Source organism: Canis aureus, chromosome 37 (assembly GCF_053574225.1).
Source record: "Canis aureus isolate CA01 chromosome 37, VMU_Caureus_v.1.0, whole genome shotgun sequence".
NCBI lineage: Eukaryota > Metazoa > Chordata > Mammalia > Carnivora > Canidae > Canis > Canis aureus.
The window spans coordinates 7,085,376-7,108,750 of record NC_135647.1 but is presented as its reverse complement, the minus strand read 5'-3'; the positions used below and the strand labels follow the sequence as shown (position 1 = coordinate 7,108,750).

At 35.6% G+C, this 23,375-nt stretch overlaps 1 protein-coding gene across 8 annotated transcripts in view; it reads left to right on the top strand.

Moving 5' to 3' along the window:
* Window positions 1–23,375, top strand: part of CDKAL1 (CDKAL1 threonylcarbamoyladenosine tRNA methylthiotransferase) — a 662,780-nt gene that overhangs the window by 406,230 nt on the left and 233,175 nt on the right. For all 8 annotated transcript variants that reach the window (XM_077886100.1, XM_077886099.1, XM_077886094.1 and 5 more), the window contains one exon: window positions 15,697–15,842. In XM_077886100.1, coding sequence (XP_077742226.1) covers window positions 15,697–15,842 — 146 coding nt within the window. The remainder of the gene's footprint in view (window positions 1–15,696; window positions 15,843–23,375) is intronic.

The following is a 23,375-nucleotide window of genomic DNA, read 5'->3' as shown; positions in this document are numbered from 1 at the left end:
TTTAATAAGTCACCTAAAGTTATTTAATATGTTTTTTTCTTACATATCTAATTAATAGATTAATAGTCTAATAAATCAATCTGTACTAACGCAAGGGAGAGAAAACAGTTCAGATTCGAAGACAAGGAAATGAGTCTAAAATTTTAGACTATAAAGACAGTGTAGGTTTTACTAAACCAAAAGTGTTTGTTCTTAAAAGATGAAATACTAACAACTTTACTGGCAACTACTTTGGTTTTATAATGTATCACAGATGTGGCCGCTCAGCTACTACGTAATCAAAATCCTAAAGGACATTCCACATATAATGTTGCAAAGGTTCAACTTTGGACTAGGTTTTGTAAAGTCAGCTTGAAACTGATTCAACCAGGCTGTGGCTCTTCAGATCCTACACTGATTCAGAGTTTCACATGTGGCTAGTGTTTTTCTTAACAGTTATTAGTAGGTGCCACAGTATAGGAAAAAGGGCAATCAGCTGCTTCTGTTTTGATTAAAGGTAGAATTTTCCTTTCACAGTCCTGCCATTTCAAAATTTGATTATTATATCCAGATGGCACTAAAGGAGGCCTGATATTTTACTTTTTTCATTCTGCAAAATATATAATATTATCTAGTAACACAAAATACTTTGTAAAAAATAGAAGTAGGATATAAATGTTAAATTAGACATACAGATAGCTATAAAGTTGAGCTGTATTTGAAACTACCAGGTTTTCATATTCTCTTTGGGCTACAAGTTAACAGTTTTGTTACCGAGTGATGTAGTATGGTACTTTTTTTTTGGTTTTTTGCTTTTTAAAGTGGGCTCTGGGAATTTATCATGTTGCACATTTTAAATTTAAAGTTCAGTAAAAACTTAAAAATGAATTTAATCATCATTTTATTATGGTTTTTAATTTAGAGACAGGAATAGTAGTAAAATGTGCAAAATAGTGAATGTGGACTTTTTTTCTGGAGTATGGAGTTTTCATTTGTTTAAAATACCTCTTATTTTGGACGGCAAAATTAAAATAAGATTGGACACTAGCTTAGCATTTGAGCAGTATCCTCTGCTCTTCAACTGATTGTCATGTGAACTCCTTGTATCTTATTATTTTTAATAAGAGTTTTAGGTATCTGAAATGTAGTGATCATCATAATTAGTTTTTTTGTATTTGAAATGATGACAAATTATTTTGGGCTGTTTATTAAAAATTCTCCTCTATAGTAAGTAAGGTATTTATAGATGAATGAATGGATAAGGAAAATGTGGTATTTATAGATACAGTGAAATATTATTCAGGCATAAAAAAATAAGAAAATCCTGCCACTAGTAATAATCTGGGTGGACTTTGAGGCCATCATTCTAAAGTGAAATAAGCCCAGCAGAGAAAGACAAATACTGTATGATCTCACTTAGATGTGGAAATTAAAAAAGAAATGAAAATGAGCTCATGGATACAGAGAACAACAGATCAGTGGTTGCCAGAGTGGGGTGGGGATAGGGGTGAAGGAGTAGGTGAAATGGGTGAAGGTGGTGTAAAGGTATAAACTTTCACTTATAAAACAAACAAGGTGTGAAGGTATACTGTATAGCATGGTGACAGCAATACTGTATTATAGGTAAGAAAGTTATGGAGAGAGTGGATCTTAAAAGTTCTTATCATAAGAAAAAATGTGTAATTATGTCTGATGAGGCATGTTAACTAGATTTCTTGTGATTATTTCACAATATACATAAGTATCAAATCATTATGTTGTACACCTGAAACTAATATAATGTTATATGTCAATTATATCTCAATTTTAAAAAATGAGCTCACTATTTCCTTGCCAAAGAATTACAACCTTTTCCTGCTTGGCCATGAGTTTCAAAATCAGTGAATTTCTCGTCCTCATCCACTATCCCCCAGTAGTTGCTATGTGTTTCTTTTATTACTCAACCCTTAGAATTCTCTGACATTTTGCCATATCCACCTCCTGCACATTACTTTGCACTGTCCGGGTCACACACTTCTTCCTAACAAACCATCGTGTAAGTGTGCATCTTCAAATGGCTGTAGTGTATTTCTAGAGGAAAACAGACTAGCAGGCAAGGGTCATTTAAAAATGAATCCATTTCCAGGTCTTCATTTTCCATTTGTACTCTTTCCTAAAACTGATTTGTCTGTAGTGAAGGCTTCTTGCTGTGTCTCCTGCCACACCTCCCACTCACCTTTATTGAACACCTTCCAGTCACCAAACAAAGCACTTGTTAAGCTGCCTTTTTTCTTTTTTAAAAAAGATTTTATTTATTTATTCATGAGAGACACAGAGAGAGATAGGCAGAGACACCGGTAGAGGGAGAAGCAGGCTCCATGCAGGGAGCCCGATGCGATACCTGATCCCGGGTCTCCAGGATCATGCCCTGGGCTGAAGGCGGCGCTAAACTGCTGAGCCACCCAGGCTTCCCAAGCTGCCTTTTTTTAAAGCAACACATAAAGAGTTTCAGGCCTGTCACCCTCACCGTCCATTTAATTGAAGACTACATTTATAATAAGTTTTTACATTTATGCTTAATAACTCATTATGTTGTTTTGATGACTTGTGTACCAGTAATTTAATGACAATTCAATTTTTAAAAAAGCATTCTTTAAAAATACTTAGAGCCTTGCAGTCACAATAATATTTTTATTTTAACATACACACGTATTTTGATGCAAAGAAGGATGGTTCGAATGATCAGTAGTAGACTTTCAAGCATACAAATATATAAGGGATGCCTCGGTGGCTCAGTCAGTTAAGCATCTGCCTTCAGCTCCTATCATGATCTCAGAGTCCTGAGATCAAGTCCCATGTTGGGTTCCCTGCTCAGAGGGGAGTCTGCATCTCCCTCTCCCTCTACTACTCCCTCTCTCTGTGTGCGCGCGCTCTCTGTCAAATAAATAGATAAAATCTTAAAATATATATACTAGATAAAATTCTGTGGAGGAAGTAGAAAGGAAATTCAAGTTGAAAGAAAAAAGAGAATGTCACTTTTCCTATGTGACAGTTTCCTATAGGAAACTGTTTCCTATAACAGTTTTATTTTACAATTCCATATTTGAACTTTGCAACTATTTAAACTTACGAAAAATATTTCAGTGTCAATAAAAAAATGTATGAGGTGGCACATGGTTTTTTAAAAAAAATTATTTTGGGGTATTACCAACTAAAAGTTTCAGTACCACTCACTTGTCTGTAAAACAAAATCCTGCACCTTAGTCTAACCGTCTACCCTGCCTTTCCGATCTTATTTTCCAATGATGACTTTCCTCCCTCCTTCTAACATATATCAATTTTCAGGCAACATACTTCTACTTAAAACAGATCTGCGGCTCTGCCTAGAACATGCTCTAGACTGCACACTTGTTTGAATGTCACCCTTGGTCTAGAATATCATTCCCCACCTCCAAGCTACTCCTGCCTACTAAAAATCCATCCATACTTCCATTACTGTCTTTCCCATTGTACAAAAGGAATTAATTTATTTTCAGTTCTTACTCCAAACACTTTATGCCTCTACTAGACAATCACCACATTATACTTTTAAATTAAGTTGCCAAATTGAGTTGATAGCACCTGAGTTTACGAAGAAGCAGTATATTTAAGTGAGACAAACTAAGATTTGATATTCACAATTCTTATTTTGGCTTTTTCAATGACCTGGTATGCGCCTCTAAGTAAACCTCAATATTAGGTGGTTTACACCTAGATTTTTTCATTTTAAGCTTGAAAATTATACTCTTTTTTAAGTATTCAGTTTGATGATAATTTTTAGTAAATTTATATACTTGTACAACCATTGCCACAATCCAGTTAGCAAAATCACTTTTAAAGTTGAGATATAATTGACTTATAACATACTAGTTTCATGCATTCAACATAATGATTCAATAGTTGTATATTTTGTGAAACAATAACCCCAGTAAATCTAGTTAACAACCCTCACCACACATAGTTACAATGATTTTTTCTTATGATGAGAACTTTTAAAATCTAGCTGATTTCACTTAGCATATTGCCATTGATGTCCAGTCAAACTGTTGGAAGTGGCAGGATTTTTTTTTTCTTAATGGCTGAATATGTTCCTGTGTGTACACACAACACAATATATACCACATTTCCTTGATCCATTCTTCTATACTAACTTCTTTTTTAAACTTATATAACCGGAGATTGTAGAAAGTCATTCAATAGTTTATTAAGGAAAAAATAAAAGTTAAACACCCATTTGGTTTTAGCTTCGAATGAGTAGGTTTAATGTGTAATCTTTAAACCTCAATGGGGTTGGATTTTCCTTTGTTCATTTCTCTCAGAAGACATTCCAGAGTGCTAATTTTACTCAGGGGATACTTGGGATAAATTTCATCTAGAATGTGTTCTCCTAGTTCTTTATGCCTTTCTGAATAATTTCCAGTTGTTCCTAGATATCCTCTGAACTGTGGTCATTGGGTAGTTGTATGGAGAGATTATAGTCAGAGTCCTGTGAGGATGGGACCAGAGAAATGATCTAACATGATATAGGAAATTTGTTGATGACCATTACCCTCTGTCCTAGGTCACTTCACCATATTCTGTTACACTTATCTTTGACATAGTTTTCTTTTCTGCTTTCTATATTCTCAATCTCCAGCTAATTTTGAAATATTTTTAAAAAGGGTACATTCTTGATTTGGAAATTATTTTTCTCACCTAAGACAGAAGGAAATCCTTAGCCTATAACCTGGTACATTGTAGCTCCTTAATCATTGTTACTTAGACCCATGTTTATCCTGTTCTGAAGGCAGGTAAACATAATGTATTAATAATACATATTTATGACTCATCTGATCATTGGAAAGATGAGGTGCAAAGCCTATTCTTCTGTCTTTGTTTTTGTTTTAAAGATTTTATTTATTCATGAGAGACACACACACACAGAGAGAGAGAGAGAGAGAGAGGCAGAAACCCAGGCAGTGAGAGAAGCAGGCTCCATGCAGGGAGCCCGACGTGGGACTCGATCCCAGGTCTCCATGATCACATCCTGGGCCTAAGGCAGGTGCTAAACCGCTGAGCTACCCAGGGATCCCCTCTTCTGTCTTTTTTTAAAGTAATTTAAAAAATTTATTTTTGCCTATAAAAATGGCAAAATTCAAGATCTGAAAATTCTTTTGTATCAAATGATTGTTTCTATTAGCATTAGCCAGAAACTTCCTATAAAGGTAAAGCAGATTTTTATATTTGTAGAGGCCACAGGCTTTGACAGAAAAGAGGATGATAAAAATCTTCATTTTCCTTACTCTTCTGAAGAAATCTATTTCAATGGCATAGAATTTTAACTTCCATTTGATTAAAAAACAACAAAATGTTTAAAAATTAGCTCAAATTCTCAAAGGTAAATTTGGGTCATCAAATGGAAGTTTTTCCTGATCTTTCTTTATGTGCTAGACAATCTATCTGATCCTGTAACTTTGGAGCTACAGTACTTTAAAAAGCAGCAGGTTAAAATATCAAAATATTCTGACAAGGCGTTCTTAGACAAGCTAGCCTACCCTGCAGTAACTGGAAATGCTTTCATTTTAGCTCCAATTAAAGAACTGATGTGTGAAGCCAGTTTTACCAAGTGAAAACAATTAAAGTAGAACAAGGAGGAAATATGCCCTGCCTTGTTGCCTTGTGAAAATGATATACCCATACCCATTTATCAGTTTGAATTCAAATTTCATAGTGTCCAGTAGCAAAAGATTACAAAGATTTTGTTTATTATCATCTAATTTCAAGTAATAAGAGCATTTTAATTTATGCATTGAGACATTTTTTAAAAATCCATAAATTTCTAATAAATTGGATATAAGGAAACTTGCAACTTAAAATTTAAATTGCCTTTAATGTATCTACAGATATTGATCTATTGATCTGACTATATTTTATGTCTTATTTAGAGAGACCACTCTTCACTGCTTCTTTCCAGTCCTCCCAGAAATGATTGCTAACATCTTTATGTGAATTGGTTTGTGCTATTTCTCAAGAATAGTTTTAGGTTTAGGGAGGATCACACATTAGTCTGCAGAAACAATGCCTTTGTGAGATACATTTGATGGAGCAGTGTCTAGGTGTGGAAAAAATCTTTTCCTCTACGCATCTTAGGTTCTTTACCTGGGATTCTATAAGTTAGACTGGCCAAAGGCACATTAATAAGAGAAAAACAGAAGTTCATTAACAGGTGCATCACTCCTGTACAAATGGAAGCCCCCAGCCATCAGCAGCCCAAATGGGTGTTTAGAACTTGGGTTTATATGCCATCCTATGCTAAAACAAAAGCAAAGGATTGGGGGCGTCAGGGTGAGGGAGACAAATTAAGAAAAGGTGACCAGGAAAAGATGATGAAGGAGGATACTTTAGTAAGGTTTGCAATGCAGATCTAAGGTTTGCTTTTCATCTTTGGTAAGAGTTATCAAAAGTTCTCATCATAGTTTGGAATGTCTGTATTTACATCTTTTTCTTTTTTCTAAATTTCCATCTTTAAAAATGGAAATTTCCTTTATAAATAGAAATTTCCTTTACAAAAGGGAAAGAAAGGCCCCGTGTTTTAGAGCCTTTCTTGGGTCTGCTGTTCTTAATTGCCTTTAGCTCAAAATAATTCATACACCAAAGAGGCATATGTTGGAGTGGCGTATTCTGATACCCTTCAAGAGTTAGAGCGCTGGTGGGCCTGTTCCAGCTCTGCCATTGTCCCTTGGGCAAGGTAATTAACTTCTGTTAGTCTTAGATTGAGTAAAACTACTTTCTAAGTTTGTTCAGAAGTTTAAATGTGATGAGTGTGACTCAGCAGAGTCTAACACCTGAGGATGCTAACTGCTGTATTTTTGTCATCATCATCATCACTGCTGCTACACCACTCATAGCATCGTGATTTGGAGAGGGCTGGGAACATTTTTGGTTCCTCTTATAATCATTCCAATTAAATGACTGCTTATGGTCCATGTTTTTAAGACCAAAGTCTTGAATGTCTTCTAAGAACTCCCTTACGTGACAGTGTATTTGGGAGTGGGGAAAGAATTGCCTGTCCCTCTTCTCTCCTTTTACTTTCATTCCCATTTTTATGTTTTCTTGAACAAAGAAATTTCTTTCAAGTTTATTCATCTTTTTCATTCTTTCATCCTAGCTCCAGGGACAACATTGCTCTAATGGTAATAACTTCTTCAAGAATGATTCTAAGTTGTTTTGCTGATTCTTGTCTCTGATTCTCCTTTGTTTGTTGTTTTCATATTCAGATTTCTCCCTCCTGTTATGCTAATGTGGCAGCATTATGAGCCCCTGGAGTGTAAGTGCCTGGGTGATCTGGACCCGGTTTAAAAGAAAGGTTTTTTTCTTTCATTATTGAAGAAATTGAACTCACAGGAATGATGTATTGTTAAGAAATATTATTAAGCCTAATATTTTGGTCTTTGAAAATCATTTCTGTTTTTCTAAACCCACTGGGTAATATCAATATAATTTTATTATTTAATTCTTTCAAGATGATAACAAGAGCAGTGGTTTTCTTTTAACAGTGATTGTTATAAGTAGGGCTAATTTTTCCCATTCTGTTTTCCAAAGTCTCAAAAATGAATATATATTAGTTTTATAATGCAGAAAAGCCTTAATTTTTTTACATTCATTTTTGAAAAGAAATGTTTTTTGTTATGTATTCTAATTATCTTATGCATATTTTTTCCAAAGGTGTGTAACAGATTCAGCTTAGGATCTATAAGCCCAACCCCTCAAACAATTCCCTCTTTAAAATGATTTCAAGAAAGAATGTTACCATTGGTATATCGGTAGAGAAGCATTAAGTGGTCCCCAAGTGTATTTCTTATTTTTCCCAAATGTAGTTTAAAAGATATAATTGATATTATTAAGTAAAAAAAAAAAAGCAGAATTGATGTGACAGGTTGCCAGATTATTGTACAAAATGCACAGCCTTGTACCTCAAGCACTGGGCTAAGTTATATGTTGCCTGTTGTGGTTTGCCTGGAAAAATTTTGTTTGTCATTGAAAATTGAACTCCATTTGGGATGAAATTGTCTGTTGCTCATGTTAACAGTTAATTTCTTCCTCCTCTGTTCTCCCTTTATAATTGATATATACTTCCATTCCAGTGTTTTGAAAAATGGTTAAGAAAAAAGGACTTTGCAGTCTGACAGGCATAGGTCCTGAATGCCATTATTCCACTTACTACTATTCATTGTGAACATATTATTTTAAATGTCTCCGAATGTTTGTTTCCTTCATCCATAAAATGACAACGTGGCAGTAGGATGCATTAGGTTATGCTGTTTGACAAATGATCTCAAAAAATGTCAGTGTCTTATAACGACAAAAATGTTTTTCCTTGCTCATGCTAAGTATCTGTCATGGATCGACTGAAGCTCTGTTCAGGTTGTCTGTGCTTCAGAACTTAGACTGTAGAAGAAGGGAAAAATGAAAGACATAGAGATCCCCTGGCTTTAAACCTTCTGCCCAGAAGTAACACCTGTCATTTTTGTCCACATTTCATTGGCCTTTCAAGTCACACAGCTGCTCCTGAGTTCCACAGGGAGGGGAAACTAGAATATTTGGCAAATAGCAACACAGTCTACCATACAAAAACAGAAACAAAAAACAGAAAAACAAACAAAAAAAACCCCTACATTGTGAGATGAGGGGACAGATGAGATACACACAAACTGCTCAGCAGAGTGTCTGACACAGGCACCCTGCTCCTTCATGGAAGCAGGTGGCTCTGTGTTTCCATGTTTATAAAAGGCAGAGGAGCTTACTGTCTTCTCTGCATCCCCGGTCCCAGAAATATAGTTTGATGTTTACTAAATACTTGCTTAGCTGCTTCCTTTTACATACCAAGCAATTCTGACTGGAGCAGTTCAATCACTAGAACATTCCTTTCACTGTTACCACCTAACACCTGAAACAAAAGTTATCTAAATTAACTTTAGATTGAATAATGTGACCATAAATAAATGTGTTAAATATTTAAAAACAAATCTTTAACATCTGAGTTTACCAGATGCTTGGGTGGCTCTGTCAGTTAAGCATCTGCCTTGGCTCAGGTCAGGATCCTAGAGTCCTGGGATCAAGGCTTACCCTCACCCCCCACCCCAAACTGCTCAGCAGGGAGTCTGCTTCTCCCTCTCCTTCTGCCCCTCCCCCCTGCTTGTGTGCACGCTCTCTCTCTCTCTCAAATAAATAAATAAAATATTTTTTAAAAATAACATCTGCCTTTCCATCACATTCCTTAATTATTTATGTCAGGTCTGAGAGAAGCCAATAGAATTGTCTCTACTGAGTGCTCAGTCTAACTGGGATGCACTTTCCCCATTAAATTGATCATGTATTGATTTGTTCTTTTAGTGGTTAGTAGACTCAATATTTAATAGGAAAAAGGCAACTGTACATATATTATACATTTGTTTTTTAGGATATACCTGTTCATATTATATAGTTTAAAACACAACAGATTTTACTGTGAATTTTCCTCTTTGTTATTTTGTCTGAAAACTCATACAGTAAAATTGACTTAATCATGTGTTCAAGTTTCATGAATTCTCACGTATGTAGAGATTTGTGTGGCCATCACCGCAGTCAGGATACAAAACTTTTTTTGATTTCTTGATGATGGCAGAGCAGAATCATAATTATAAAATAGAATAATGATAATATCAGTTTAAAAATGTGTGTATAATTATAACTCTCAGCGTTCTGACATTAGTATTAATGTATATTTTTATCTTTGTAATGTAAAGTCTGATTATTGACTATGACACTTAGATGAAATGGTAATGGTAAAGGAACATTGAAGTCCTTTTAACATTTCTGTGAAGCCTAATTAGAAAGGACATTTGTCTCAACTTCTTTTAAAGCAAATACTGAAAATGTTAACTCTTTGCAGTTTAAGGTGAATATCCTGTTATAATTAAGTTATAGATCAAATGCAAATTAGAATCTATTCACAATATCTAATCCTCTTCACTTGGGACATAAGGATTGGAAATATTCTCCTAGGCTCCCTCATTCACTTTCTGATGCTATTAAATGATAATGTATTTTTAGATTGCTGAGTAAATGTAGGTGCTGGTAATTCACTTAGTGGCTGTTACAGTGTCATTAATGAGAAGTAATGGATGAAATAGGACTCTGGTCTTATTTTATCTTGACTTACATGACTTTCAGAGTGTTGAAGGTGACTCCAGAAATAGAATCTCCTAGAACACAAGCATTACTGTTTTGACCTTTAGCTAGAAGTCTTTGTAGGACTTACTGTAATATAACCATGTTGACTAATTACTTGGGTCATTCAGTCATTCATTCATTTAACTATAACTTAAGCATTTAAGGGCCGGGCATTAGCAAAGAAATTGGGAGATGCAGATAAATAAGATATATCCTTGGGGTGTGAACATGTATGGTAAAATTACAGGACAGGGAAACTGGTGCTAATAGGAGCCTATATGGTGTGCCCTGGCACTGAGAGTAGAACACTCAACTGCCTGGAAAAGAGATATTTAGAATAACATAATATTGCTGCAGCAGGGGTGAACTTTGAAAACAGTATGCTAAGTGAAATAAGTCAGGCACAAAAGGACAAATATTGTATGATTTCCCTTATATGAAGTGCCTAGAATAGTCACCCTCCTAGAGAAAAAAACTAGTGATAATAAAAGGTGGGGGATATGGAGGCATGGAAGTTAGTGTTTAACAGGTATAGAGTTTCACTTGGGGATGATGAAAACTTTCTAGAGATGGATGGTGATAATGGTGGTGCAACACTGTAAAGGCACTTAATGTCATGAAATCGTACACTCAAAAATGGTCAAAATGGGAAATTTTACATCATACGTACTTTACCACAATAAAACAACAAATAAAAAAAATAAAAAATAGGGGATCCCTGGGTGGCGCAGTGGTTTAGCGCCTGCCTTTGGCCCAGGGTGCGATCCTGGGGACCCGGGATCGAATCCCACGTTGGGCTCCCGGTGCGGGAGCCTGCTTCTCCTTCTTCCTGTGTCTCTGCTTCTCTCTCTCACTGTGTGCCTATCATAAAAAAAAAATAAAAAATAAAAAAATAAAAAAATAAAAAATAAATAAAAAATAAAAAAAAACAAATAATGGGAGCCAAAAAAAAAAAAAAAGATTATAGCCCCCACCCCCAGTTCTCCTTCTAGGAAAAGTTTTTTAGAAGAATTTTTGTAACATTTCTCCCCTGTGTTTTATAGTATCTCTTATAGTTTTTCCTAATAAGATTTTGTATATAAAAGTTCATCTCTATTAGATTTATGCCACCAGATTGTGTTGTTAAAGTACATAAGTATGACTCAAACTTGCTTTACTACCTTAATCAAGCTAATAATATTCAGAACGTTTGAGATACTTTTGTATAAAGTGGCATATTTAATGAATTCTAAATTCCTATATTTTACTTAATTGAAAAAAATACCTACATACTTCAACACGGATGACCCTTGAGAACATTTTAAGTGAGAAACTAGTAACAAAAGACTAATGATTCTATTTATATGAGATGTGTGGAATAGGCAATTCATAGAGCTAGAAAATAGATTGCCGGCTGTTGTAGGCTGGAGGAAAGGTGTTGGGGAATGGGGAAAATGGGAAGAGACTGCTAGTAGGTACAGGATTTGTTTTAGGGGAAATGAAAATACCCTAAAATTAGATTTTGGTAATGGTGCACCATCCTATGAATATACTAAAAAGCATTTAATTGCATACTTTTTTAATAGGTCAGTTGTGTGGCATTTGAATTATATCTCGAATAAACTATTTTTTATAATGCTTAAAGATAGTGGTGTAATTTGTCTTTTTTGAAGTATCTTTTTGCTTCATCATCTGTCTTAGTTTAGTGGAAAATGTAGCATTGCAAAGGTTCGCATTCTCAATAAGCATATACTTTCTAACAAAGCTATAATCTGAGAGGGATTTTGGACAGATAACTATAAAATGAATGCACAGGCATCTGAATGCAAGTATTAATATGTTTTACACACACACACACACACACACACACACACACACACACACTAAGTAACCTTATTACGCTAGCAGAGTGCATATTCAAACCCGGGTAGAATATGATAATTAATGTGATGATTACAGAACAACAAAAATGAAATGGAACATTTCTTTTAAAACTGTACCCATACAAGGGCACCTGGGTGGCTCAGTTGGTTGAGCCACCTTGAGTTGGCTCGAGTCATGATGGTCTTGGAGTCGTAGGATCAAGCCCTGCATCAGGCACTCTGTGTCCCTCACTCCCCCCCCACTTCCTGTGGGCACGTTTGTTCTCTCTCTCTTTCAAAAATAAAATAAATTAAAATGTACCCATACATAGAATTGCCTTTTTAAAATTAAGCCCCTTTTCTTCCACTCATTATTTTTTCTTTGCTTTTTAAGTTTATGAAAAAATAACACTGAGATGACTCCCAGTTCATGAGAGGACAACTCCAAATAAAAGCACTGAATGGAAATACTCTTTCATGGATTTGGTTAGCAATTCTGCAGTCCCTGCTTATAAAGTAGTCACCGTCTAGATGCTAAGCAGCCTTGATACATTAGCCCTTAAACTATAAGTGACCTTATGTTAAAAGAGCTACTGTTTCTATGCTACTTGCTACCAGAACTACACACACACACACACACACACACACACACACACACACACCTTGTATGCATACATGCCAACTAGCATACTTGCCTGTCTACTCAGACTTTTTCCACCAGCTCAGAGCTGGGGGTTGCTCATGGCTGCCATTTTTTTGTTAGCCACATTTTGAACTAAATGTCTCTTTATCCTTTGGTTAACCTGGACCCCAGGTCATTTATAAATTACTTGGATAAGAAAATACATTATGATTCCAATATAAAGATGCAACAGACTTTCAGAAATAAAACCCATGGAGGAGGTGGCTATCTACAAAATGTCTGATTTTTACTTTGTGTTTACTTATACATGAACATGTAATTTTTCACTCCCAAAAATTAAGGCAGGCCAATTATATGTTTGTTTACCTTCTTGAATATGTGTTACCTGCTTTAATCAAACCTGAACTATTACTCATTGAAAATTTATCTTCCTATCGAATAGCATTTATATTTTAAATCTCTTTGCATGTATGATTATGCATCTTTAACCCAGATACATATATATGGTTTGGTGGTATACTTAGCACAGTACTAGCCATTGTGGGGATCCAGCAAGAGGAGTAAAACATACTCCCTGCTCTTGTAGAGCTTCCATCTGAGAGTCTGATTCTCACGTTTCAAGTTAGAACCAAGAAAACACTCTGATAACACTAGGAACAGTTGTTGAGGAATCAGAGAGGAAGAAGTAATCTCTGGCACCAGAGAACCTGTAGCTATCTATCAGCCAAACCTTAGAAATAAAAGGATTTCAAAGGGTGAAGAAACCAAATGGTTTTTAACTAACATGTTGAGTTCTCAAGAAGAGAAATAGAACTAAAAACAGAACAAAAATATTTGTCTGTACTTTGTCTCTTTGGGATACATTAATCTATGTTAAGTCATAATTCTTTCAGTAGGAGAAATATAGACTTTAATTAAGGGGCAAGTTTATTTTTATTTTGTCTTCTGGTGCCTGCTATTCTAAAATTGCAAAATCTATAGTACGATGCTGAAGATAATTATTAGTAGGAAGTCTTATTTTGAGAGCCAAAGGGAAAAATCCACCAAATTTATCCAACTTGTTACTATTATCATTTTAATTTGCAAATTGTCGTACTGTAACAGGGCAGTACTTCATCCAGAGCAGTATCCTGCTTGTAGTAGTAGCAGTAGGCCACCCTGAGGTATTTTGAGGATCTATGGAGTCAGAGAGCCAGCAAATTCCATAGTCACCTCCCAGTTATTCAGGGGTCACCCATGCATATGTATCAACCATGCCCTGTGCATTTCCACTTTTCTTTCTACTGACTACAAACATTAGGGCTTTTACCAATGTGAGAGAAAAGTGCAATTAACTCAGATCTGTCACCTTCTTAATAGCAGCTTAGTTGTTTTAAAAAATCTCTTTGGACTCAGAAATTCAATAGCCCAGTAATATTACTAATGGATATGTTTTATCCATACTTTCTTTGCTAGAAATTACTAGGTATATATAGCTTAGGATGGATGGATGGATAGATAGATAGATAGATAGATAGATAGATACCTATAGACATCGATATATACATTAGAGCTAGAATTTAAGAGTTTCTTATTTAACAGAGAAATAACTGGTTAATATATTATCTGTTCACAAAATTGTTACATTTCTTGGCTGGGTATTTAGCCAGTAAGCTCTTCCTATCCTTACTCAACGCCTACTGTGTATGAAGCTGTGTGAGACAACACTTAGCATTATGTAGCCCATAGTAAATATGCTGGCTTTGTGCTATGGCTTCTGTACCTTTCAGGTCTTTCATGACTCAACATTAAGATTCACCAAACAATGTAAGAAAATCTTTGTTTTCTAAAGGGGCAGGACTCTGCATCAGCTAACTTTCAACACGATAAAAGATGACACCTTAACCAAAAACACAATCTGGAAAATGAAATTTCACTCTCCTCTGTGCTTTGGTTTTCTTATCTGTGAAACAGAGACAGTAGCAGTACCCACCTCCTAGAGCTACTGAGCTAGAGGGAAAATAAAACAAAATAATTCAGTGTGTGCTTATATGTAAGCACTCAATAGACAAGTTATCCAATACTATTTTTCTTCCTTGAAAGTACCTGAAGTTCATGGTCACACATTTTCATACAGATGAATGGGAACCTAAAAAGAATAGCTCTTCAATGAGCTAATTCCCTTAGTAGCTAGTGAGTGAAGGAGAGTTAAACTTGCACTGATTTTATACAATAGATCAGAAAGGGCTTCCCAGCAATCATGACCCTGGGCCAGAAAGGGGAGTGCAGTTTCTCTTGCAGACTTTCTTTCCTTACTCTTTTCCTTGCCCTCCTTTGTGTCCTCTGAGGAATTTTATAAAACACTCTCTGGGTTTCCTAATTTGTTTCACTCCAGTTTGCTCTAACTTTGCAAGAGAGGCTCTTCTACATGTTCTTCCCTTCTTCCCTACTCTACTTCCAGATGTCATCAGGTGAGCCCTGGCCATCTGCTGGCTTCATTGTGTGACGCTGTCTCTTTTGCATAGTTAGATACTCAAAACATACGTGTTAGTCAACTAGCTGAAGAAGCAACAGGTTATGCATTCCTTCTTCTCCTTTGGTATTTAAAAAAAAAAAAAGTGTTGACTAGCCTTAAATTGAGAGATTTTATTCAAGTACACAGGATTATAGAGCCTTAACAGTTTAACTATTGCTGTTTCTCTTTATGCAGCAAAACAGAATATAAAACTTCTTTGAGGCAAGGGAAGAAAGGTATTTATTTTGAGGTACTCAAAAATTTTATTCCTCAGGGATTCTGTGAGTTTACCTTCGTTTTGTCACCGAACGTGAGGAAGTAAGTCTTGCGTGGAATCCCCTGAAAGTCATATTAAATTTCCAAACGGCATCATAGAGTATTACCCATTGACGTTCGCTTGAAGAGCCTGGTTGACAGTCGGTTTTCAGCCATGTTTATTTGCTTGCCCTTGTGAGTGTTGATCTGAAGGAAAAGCCATTACCTAATTCTTTAAAATGATTAATGTTTTCTCTCTCCATTTTTTTTTAAAGGAAATGGCAAAAATCCTTAATCATCCCAGAGTCTATGCTTTTCTGCACATACCAGTCCAATCTGCCTCTGACACCGTACTCATGGAAATGAAAAGAGAATACTGCGTGGCTGACTTCAAAAGAGTAGTGGATTTTCTGAAAGAGAAGTAAGTCTGTTAGTACTTAAGGAAATAACCATTCTTTTTTTCCTTTCAAAAGCATGTGGCAAAAACGCACTTATTGTAGCCACAATTAAAGGTACCAGAGAGAAGGCGAGAGTTTTGAAGCTTTCCTAGCCTTTAAGTTTCCTTAGGGAGCCTTGATGTGGTTTTTCTTATATCCACCTCCCATCTGTGCACGACACACCATTAATTTGTGTAAGATTGCCAGTCTCTCTAAGGTAATGTGCATTGTGATCATTTTTATACCTGTCCTAGTAGATGAAAACTGCTTTGGCTTTGCTTAAATCCCCTTTCATGTGGCTTTTTGAGGTTGTGAGCTGGTTCTGATGTTGAGGTAGGCCAAGTCATGTCATTACAAAATAGATAATTTTCTACCAAGTAGCATTTTTTGAAGACTATCTGGAATGTCTTTGCTTTTACACGCTTATCCCTGAAGATTACTTGAAGAATTGTGATTTATAAGGAGGTCTTAGGATTCTGTTTTTTAAAGTTGAAATTGCTGTTGACCAAAATTAAGGCATATTTACACAATCTTAGACATGAATGATCATTTTGTTTCCACAGAAAACACTTGCAGCCCATAATTATATTCTTTAAAATCCTACTTCTCATCATCACCAAACACTGACTGCCTTCTGTGATTATACAAAGCAGGAAATAGTAGGGCTGGCCAAGGTCATACAAAACCTTCTTAAGTCTAGGGCACTGTTCTCCCCTCTGGGGTAATGTCATTTATCTTGGCATATTTGCGGCATGGGTCTTCCTACTTTCCATATTTTTTTTCCCATAATTTTTCCTCTGTTGTTTTTCTTAATTAAGATACAAATTTTTATTTTCATCTTCTTGTTTATAATTATGTACTTTTGTACCATGTCGAAGTGCTACATGGATATGATTGCTTTATACAAATTGTAAGCAATTATTTTTTCCACCTTCAATTAGTGACTTATCCTGACTACATGGAAATCTTTTAAAATCTTTTTTTTCTTCTATTTACTTTCTCCTTCCTTCCTCATCTTTCCTTTATGTCTTTCTAATTTTTTTTTCACCTCTAGGCATTTCTTGATTATCCTAACCACTAGAAATAAAGACACTTGTGTGCATTCAAACAAACACAGCTAATTGTTCGAATATTCAAATCAGTGAATAGAAGGCATATTTATTCTAGGATTTCATAATTATAATCATTAAGTATATACAGCCTTCAAAGCAGAAAACAGAATAATGACAGATCTCTACCATCTATAATACTTTCTTTCTTTCTTTTTTTTTTTTTAATAATACTTTCTGCTCCTAAAGAGAACTGAGGTCAAAGCTAAAGAATAAGAATTTTTATGCTAGATATCTGTTAAATGGTCTGGTGTCCTTCCTTTGCATTTCTTTTAGCTTATTGTAGGTAAATTTGTCTCATGTGAGAGAGTCCTTTTGGGCACATTGGCATTGGTGAATGGAATGTTTTCAAAATTGCAAATATATTGTTGCACCTGTGAAATTTCTTGCCTCTTGCTTATTACTAGTGCAGTAGCAAATAATGTGCACAATTCATACCTGTTGCACAAGATTTTGCCAAGTGTAGACATGCATACTGTTGTCCAGAATAGACTAGAACACTTTCCAAATGGTCTGTTGCATTAATGTGATTCAGTGATGTTAAGGAATCAACACCTCTCTTTCTCCTCCACTTGGATGAGTGCTGATTCAGTTGTTTGGGGAATTACTAACTGGGCAACAATTTCACAATCAGTTTTTAGCCTTTTATGTTGTTCCAAAGATGGAGTTTTTAAATCTGTTGCATCTTGAACAGTTTCAACAGACTCCTTGAGGGGTTAAAGATGATCAAATCAAAGTATTAAAGAGTAGTCTCTTGCCTTTATTCAAGGGTTAAACATATTGTCCTTTCTTTAGATTCTGAATTACCCTGAGGCATCTGTGTAACTTTTCTAGAACTATTCTACTATCTGGAAGATCCCAGAACCAAGTACTCTCCCTGAGGATCTCTAATATTTCCAGCACTGGAAATATCAGGGATCCCTGGAGAGGATATTGGAGACCCCTGGAGAAGATACTCCATCCCACAACCCAGCCATCCACAATGTCAATGTCAAGTGGTATGAATCACTGGAATGGTAGAGTATGAGTCTAGATAGCATCTCTAAGAGGTTGTTTTTTATTAAAACTCTGTATAGGATATGCACAATGAGGGCGGAAGCAACCTCAGTATACAATTCCATACTTAGATTATAACTTACAAGTTGTATGTATTATACCTGATAATACCTTTTTGTTTTCTTTGAAAACAAGAAGAAATCGAATTATCACTACTAATAAGGTGATCCTGGCATGGTTTTAGGCAGTTCATCAGAGCCATAAAATTGTATCTTCTCTCCAGTCTGTCCTGTTGCTTGTGAGGAATAGTACAGCACTCACTCATTGCTGTGCGGACAATATTATCCAACTTTGCTCTTCAGTGATAAAGTGTTCCTGTCCCTTCAGGGAAGTCCACCCATCCAGGGAGTCATTTTCAACTGCAACAAACATTTAGAAATAAATGAGGCATTTTAAGCAGGCTGCTGCTCTCATAGTTTGCTTACTTTCCCCTATAAAAACCAGCACAGCTTTATACCAAATAGATTAGTACTTAAGGGAAACACCAAAGTTTCAGGGACTTCAATAGCAGACGACTAGTCAGGATAACTGATCCAGCGCAAAATTGTTTTGGCCAGTGTTTTATCAAAATTCAGTAAAATATTGTTCATTAGTGTGTGTGTGTGTTTTTTTTTAAAGAGAGCTTCACACTGTCATTTTAGCTTTCATGTGTTCATATAATGACCCTGACTTAAAATGGTTTGGTGCTTTCCCCTTTTAAGCTCCTGTACTAATGTCTTGTTTTCTCTGAAGCTTCTGAAGCCTTTTTCTTTTCTTTTTTTTTTTTTCTAATGAGTCTTTAACAGCTAAGAATCTTGATTTTTTTTTTCTCCATCAACAAGAGACTTATATATTCATGTATAAATTAGGAATGGGGCATCTCCTAATCTGTTTCATCAAAAAAAATTCAATTCTGAAAACAACCTATTGCATTTAACACTGAAATCCAAACTGTGGGAGTTAATATGGAGCTGCAGGCTTTTAAACTACTAATTCAGTGATGTTCATGATGCCATGTCTCTGAGACACTAGAGGTGAAATCTTTTTAATTAATTTTCTTTACAGTTGAAACTGGCCCATGTTTTAGCTGGGAGCAATAGAAGTTTACTTATGAGCCAACTTGAAGTTGATTCATTATTCTCTTCAGTTGTTTAAAAGTTGGCAGCTATTACTATAACAGCAGCTGGATTGAAGATAACCTAGTAGTACTGGCACATGTTGAGGCATATGGGAATTTATTAAGTCACACAACCTTTGCGAAGAAAAGTGTCTAAATTACTGAATATACTAATTTAAAACAGCTGGTCATGAGCAGACAATCATATGACTTAAATTGTTTTATTCAGATTTATTAATCCAGTTGGAAAATTAACTAAGTTAATGTTTTTATATGAATGGATAAGACGGTTTCTTGACACATATAATGGGATCTGTCAGGATATGGAAGAAACCTAACATTGAAAAGGTGCAGTTCTGATTTCAAAAGGATGTAAGTTTTATGACTTTTAATAAATACCTCATAAGTTTGACTACTTTTATTAATTGTCACTGAACTGATTTTTCTGTCATCTTTTTATGCTATTAGTGGGATATTTTTAAATATAAAATTTGAATCATTTTTATTTTTTCATGTAATTTTGAGTTATTTCCTAATGAGAGGATTCTTTACTTTGCTCTTCTGAGGATGATATAATTAGGGATCCTAGGACCTTGTGAGCTTAGACATAGACTTTAATTGGGCCCCCCTCATTTGAGCAGCATTAAATTTACACAGTCACTCCCCACCATAAAACTGTATCTTCACATGTATTCAAAATATGACAACATGCAGAGTGGTTCTCTCAAGCATATGTTCTCATGCTAAGTAAAAAAAACTCTGCATCCTCCATTCACACATTAAAGTGTGAAAGAAATACATAAGAATGTCCTGTTGATAGATACATTTTAAGACATGAAACAGTTTATATATTAAAGGATCCATTTGTTTTTATAGATTATTTTGTGGGAAGTCCAGTGGCCTTTTGGTTTATGTTAACCAGACCTTAAACTTGGGAGACAAGATCCATCCCCCTCACTCAGTAAATATGTTTTGAAAGAATTAATGATCACTTATGTTTTTACCTGCAAGTCGCATAGATTTTAAATTGTGCCTTACTGTAGCATCTTTGTGTTGACTTTTAATGCCGTAATGTTATTCACCTCAGAATTTGCCATTATCATTTGTCAATGTGCTGTATAATTCTGGATTAATTTGTCATGTTGCTTATAGAATACTAGCCCTTTAGTATGATATACACTCACACCCCAAGCTTCCTGTACTCAAGAGATTGCCCTGTGAAATGCCACAACCAGTAACTCTTGAGCACTCATGGGTAAAAGGGAACCTTTAAGTGGGAAGAACTCACTAGAGGGCAGGTGGAAGCCTTGCAGAGAAAGTTCTGTCCTCTGATCTTTCCACTGTATACTCAGGCAGTGAAGGGCACATGGCCACAAAGTTGGCATCACTTTGGCAGGGTGATTTCTGTGAGTGAGTCACAGAGTTATCTCATACTACCCAGCCTATCCTATGACCGATTTTTCCAGTGTGTGTCTTAAAAAAAAAAAAAAAAAAGCTAACTTACTAACATCCTGAGTTCTTTTTCTTCCTTTCATTGACTTCCAGTTATCCACGTGTCCGTACTGGCACACAATCTGATGAAAGACAAATTGTGCTAACTTTGTATTTTGTTCCATTTTTTTTTTATATATCTAGTTTTATTCCTAGTGGCTTGGAAACACAAGCAGCAATATTTGTCAGAGCAGAGGCAAAGAAATTGCAAAAAAAACAAAAACATAAAACAAAAAAAACCAAACTCAATTCGGCAAGGCTTAGGTAATTAAGTTTTCTTCCAGATGCATTCCCAGATGTGTTTCTGTTCACTGAATAACCACCTCTGAAATAATTTAGGCAGAATATTTCCCTCAAAGTTGTTTTCTGGCTTTATCTCATCATTTCTAATATATTTAACTAGGTTTTTATTTTGGTTGTCCTGAAGGCCTTGTTCACTATTTTATCTCATCAGATATCTTTCTGAAATAGTGATGTTCCTTTCTCTTTCTCTGTCTCCTTTCCTACATTTACATTATTTCAAAAAAAATGAATATGTATCATTTGAACAGTTATACAGCAAGGAAAACATTTACTTTTTCTTTTTTCCTATGGTATTATATTTATATTTGGAAGATACTGACATCATGTGCTAAATACCATATTATTTTGGGATTACCCTAAATGTGATTCATTGGTTTGAAGGTAATTACATTTTCTATGGACTTAGCTTTATGTTTTTTGTCTAGCCTGGTCAAGAGAGAAATCTCATCATTCCTAATCTTTTTCTACCTTATATCTTGACTTTATAATACAACTGTGTTATTCCCTTTACAAACAGAGAAGCTACCTTGCCTTAATGCTTTGTGCATTTTCTCTACATCTTATTGTAAGCATAAGGGCCAAATCATATACTGATAGTAAGCATTTTTCATTTCATTGATAGAGTGCTTTTCATATTCTACGGGGCTCATGTATTATGTCATGATGTTGTCACAGAAACTCAGCCAAGTATGTAGGATAGGCATTTTTAATCTGTACTTTTTAAGTGAACCTCAGGGTTCACACTGGTTTAAAAGACTTGGTGAGAGTCTGCAGTGTTTAATGCATAATAGAACTAGATCTTCGATTTCTGCTATGTAGCACTCTTTCTGCCAATTCTATCAATATTGATTTAATCACTCTCTTTTTTTAATTTATCAGTTTTGTGCTCAGCACTGTAATAAATGCAACAATACCGATACCAATAGGGATACTTCATATGGTAATAGTAACAAAATCAGTAGCCAATATTTTTTAAGTTTTACCTCTGTGCCAAGCACAGCTATGAGGGCAATGGCATATATTAGCTTATTTAAGCCTTAGGTCCTAAGGATGTTAAGTAATTTTCACAAGCAGTAAGTGATGGAACATTGGTGAAAACTCAGGCCATGTGATGCCTGAGCCAGAACTCAATCATCGTGCTGTACCTTGTTCCAGTCTGAGGCATGTTGTCCTAGCATTGGAGACAATGAAGTGGACTCATCAAATATTGATGAAGTATAATTTATAACATGTGGTTAGAAGGAAGGATGAGGAAAGTATGCATGAGTGTCAAGGATGACTTCTTGGTATTTTATCCCAAGACATAGTAGAAGATGGTATAGTTAACCAAGAAGGGAAGTGAGAAGGAGAACTTTGAGTAGAAGAGGTGAGTTTGCTTTGGGGCATACTGAACTGGAAATGCAATTGGAAATAGAAATGAATTTGAAATAGGAAATCCAGGGGGAGAGCCCCTGTAGGGTACACAAAATATGAGCTAAAGCCCAGAGATCTAGACATAAATGTTTGGCAGTAATTAGCTTTTGAGTGGTAGATGACGCTGTGGATGATGAGATCATCCCGGAGATAGAAAATGGAAGGGTAGGAACAGAGACTAGGGGACACCAATATCTGAATGATAGTAAAGGTGAAAGGACCCTGTGACAGAGGTTGAAAAGGCAGGGTCAGACCAGGTAAGAGGAGAAACAAGAGAGAAGGACACCACAGAAGCCAAGGGACATAGTAGTTTCAGGAAAATGAAAATGGTAAGGGTCAACTGTCAAGTAGAGTTGCCTCTTATAAACAGATGCTGGCGCAGGTGCTCTGGAGGAAGAAAAAAAAAATCTTTAGATTCTCTCCCCAATAACCATAGGTGTTCAAAAGTTGTTGAGAAGTAGTGATGTCTCATGCCCAAACAGTCTTCATGGTCCTTTGTTGCCTGCATTTCTCATTCCTAATGGTGCTCACTTTGTCCCCCTGAACCCCCCATATGGCCACATAGCATCCAGGGCCAGGAAAGCAGGAGGTAGGGATACTATATATTCATTGAATAAATGGTACTCACTCTGGAACCAATGAGATTAAGATTTAGAGTAATATTTCTCAGTATATTTTAATTAAAGTTTTCTTTTCATAAACAAGAAAATCCCCTGCTTTTTGCAGAGACTGATAATATTCCCTTTAGAAGAACATCATACTCTGCGTTCATAGAGATTCTGTGTCCTATGAACTCCCGCTGGCTAATAGCTAACAATAATTATAAGGCAATATTTACTGAGTGTATAATATGTTGGAAGCAATGTGATAAGTACTTTATGTTGTTTGTTAGCTCATTTAATTCTCAGAATGACTCATACCAGATAGGACATATCAGTACACCCATTAACAGGTGAGGAAATTAAGGCATACAGTGGCTTGCCCAAACTTACTGTGCTAATAACTGGTAGAATTCGGATTCCTGCTCCAGCCTATGAACCTCCACAAAC